Raw genomic sequence first — 3,264 nt, forward strand, 5'->3', positions numbered from 1 at the left:
GGTCGCAATTGCGCCAATAAATCTTCCGCGCTAATGCCAGCCCCGGAGAAACAGTTATCAGATGCTCGAGACGCGATGCAGCCTTAACAATTTCCCGGCTATTATGCTCGCCGTTCATTAACGATTCGCCGGACTCGATGATCTAACGGAAACTCTCCCGCCGCCGGTTCGAGTGGCATTATGGTAACAATATATCGGCTGGTAATGTATTAGACGTTTACGCGTATGAAAAGATGCCATTCATCTAACGCGCGTACCTATGTGCACAAGGATAAGGATCGTGATGCGAGTATCTGTCGTGTTTCTAGTTTATTCGACGATATTGTTGGAGCTGCCGCGTTGCTCGCCGAGGTTAATTATACAGAGTTGTTTTCAAAGGGGGAACCACTGTTGAATAACGCGCAGCGGTTCTAATGTATTCAGGCTGTTAAGTACACGCTGGAACTTTAGGGATTGTAATGGTAATTCTTTGTTAGGATAGATCGCTACGGGGAAACTAGCGCGATAGCGCGATCCGAATGTTCATTTTCGTGCGCGCGTACGCCTTGTTAAAGGACGATAAAACCGCGTGTATCTTGCAACTTTTCACACGCGTTCATACCTCCGCGCAAGAGGCAGCTTAACGCGTAAATCTAAATGAAACTGCTACAACGATCTCACTGCTCGTTGAGAATCATCGTTTTCTCGTGCCTCTCGATCGCGATCTTCTTGATCGTCTCCCAGAGCATCGGGTACGGGTGTATCGTCCTCGCGAAATCGGTTCGATTCAACCGATACAACTCGCACATCTCGACGGCCACCACGCTGGCCACCCTCAGCTCGTTGGGCATAACGAGGGCGACTTCGCCAAAGTGCGCGCCATCTTCTAAATGGCACACCTCCTTGCCAGAGTTCGTGTAAATGGCCACGGTGCCTGTGCCAATGAAGTACATGCAATCGCCAGGTTGATTCGCCCTGACGATCACGTCGTTCGTCAGAAAAATCTCAGACCTCAACAGCCCCACTATTCGCCCCAGCAACGTTAACGGCAGATTGTTGAAGAACGTCACGTTCTCGACCAGCTTGCGACACGAGTGCATGCTGATCTCGTGACGCATCTGCAACGAGAGCGTCTGAATGATCTCGGACTCCCTGAAGAATCTACGCTGGAAACGGAACTCGTAGTACTGAATAATCCTCCTCTGAGTGGGGTACGGTAATTGTTTGTGCCTCATGTACTGCCTCAGCTGGGCTACGGTGCCCTGGTACCTAAGTCGAGAGCTATTGGCACCCTTGAAGAACTGCATGACGTGCGTGAGGAGGAACCAGGGTGCTACCATACCGAACAGTTGCAGCACGATGGTCAGGTAGATGTCAGCCGCGTTGTTGTGGTCATTGTAGACCAAATTGGCTCTGGTGAAGGTTGCTATGGCGCGTAAAGTGCTGGCTAGGTACTGCCTGGCCTTTGACGCTTCCCAGAGATTATCCACGTGCACCCAGGAATTATTCGAGGGACGTTCTGGCAGAGACATGGACGTTGTTACCAGAGGCACCAGCCAGTGAAAGCAGGACTGCCAATGTAGCAAGAGTATCATCCAGAAGAATATCAGACCGAACTCTCGGAGAGCCAGGGGGATGTCGTAGGCAAAAGCTAGCTTGTCGATGTAAGAGTTGAGGGAGAAGACGCGGAGCATGCATAGGAGGGACGATGCCTTGCGAGCCATCATGTACTCGAAGTATTTGGTCATGTAGAAGAGATCCGTTGGGAAGGAGCCTAACACGTCTAGGAAGAAGATACTGGACTTCACGTAGCGACGCGCTATCTTCTTTTGCTCCAACACCACCGCGTGTAGCTCTTTGTCGAAGTATCTAGAAATGAAGAGTTTCGTAATTTCATTTGAAAATGTATAAATAACGTTGTCAGAACGCACTGGTGGCTTGTTACGAACTCTGAATAGTCGTACGCGATACTTGCCCGGTCGTAAAGTTCACTAGTATGTCCAGGCAGCAGATCGCCAGCAAGATATTCTTGCCGATGTTCCACATCTTCGATTTGTTCACCATTTCGAAGGTGGCCTGATATGGGACGACCATCAGTAAGTTGGTTATCACGAAGACCATCAAGAAGTCCCAGCAGTGCCTGCAGTAACAATGTGGGACATTATGTGGACGTAGCGCGTTCGCCAAGTGGACCGGATGCGCGGACAGTTATCGGAAACTTTCACGAAACGATTTATCATTACGTTAACTGTACATTGTACGAGGCATTCTTGCGCCGCCTTTTACGGTAATGAGTCTCTTCAACGGGGCTTACGAGCACGGCTGATCGTATATAAAAGCGTAGAGAATAGAAAGGGCGCGCTCGACAATGGCACCTTTCCTCATAGTTTCCGAGTATCGAGTCGCTCATCCGGATGTTCAGACGGGTGCACCTCGACATCGAGCTGACTTTACGATCTCGTTACCACGTCGTGGATGTCACTGTACCTGAACATGCTGAAGGGATGAATAATGTGCGCGTAACCCCGCCAGTGACGACGCTTTTCATTAACTATGGAGGCAGTGCTTCGTAGGTACTTGAACGCTGCCGGGTTCTTGCGAGATGCCAGTAAAGACGTACGCAGAAAATCGTACAGTTTCTGGTGCGGCCATTTCCCAGGAAGGAACAATATGTCTCCTTCATCCTCGGATATATCGCAAACGTGATCCGAATGGAGCATCATAACGAACGATGGCACGATAACGTATGAACGACGGAAACAAGAGAAGACAGGTGTTTTCGCGGTGCAATTATTCGTACGATGCAACGTCAGCTGGTCTCCCGTGATAATGGGATAATGGAACTTATCGATTTTCATATAGAGCTCGACTTAGGATGGATACAAGCAGTTCAATTTATTTTTTATTTGGAACTACGATGGATAACTTGGATTTATATATTGGAATGGATAATCGATTTTTCAAAGATTTCATATGATTCGTAATTTATGAAATATTTGAATATCGAGGTGTTTTAAAATGGTAACGAAGTGTCCTCTGTTACAAAATATATCAATTTAATGGATCAAGCTTACTGCTTGATGGTAAAACAGAATTGATCCTCTATCCATAAGGTCCCCTCATTTTCTGTTGCTGATACAAAATAAAATTATCAACGAAGTAAAGGTATAAATAATCAATTTAACACGGAATGGTTTGAATTCGAACTAAATATAACAGTATATAATAATTAAAATACATATAATTTAACATTTACTTCATTATTTCGATGTGAAGTGAGTTACA

At 46.8% G+C, this 3,264-nt stretch overlaps 1 protein-coding gene across 1 annotated transcript; it reads right to left on the reverse strand.

Moving 5' to 3' along the window:
• Positions 1-656: 656 nt before the first annotated feature.
• On the reverse strand, positions 657-2,699 carry LOC143433496 (potassium/sodium hyperpolarization-activated cyclic nucleotide-gated channel 1). Its single transcript, XM_076910835.1, has 3 exons — positions 2,467-2,699; positions 1,955-2,119; positions 657-1,848 (listed from the first exon to the last, which is right to left on the reverse strand). The coding sequence occupies exons 1-3, from the start codon at positions 2,697-2,699 to the stop codon at positions 657-659; spliced, it is 1,590 nt and encodes a 529-aa protein (XP_076766950.1).
• Positions 2,700-3,264: the final 565 nt, after the last annotated feature.

The sequence above is a fragment of the Xylocopa sonorina genome, chromosome 3 (assembly GCF_050948175.1).
Source record: "Xylocopa sonorina isolate GNS202 chromosome 3, iyXylSono1_principal, whole genome shotgun sequence".
NCBI classification, from domain to species: Eukaryota; Metazoa; Arthropoda; class Insecta; order Hymenoptera; family Apidae; genus Xylocopa; species Xylocopa sonorina.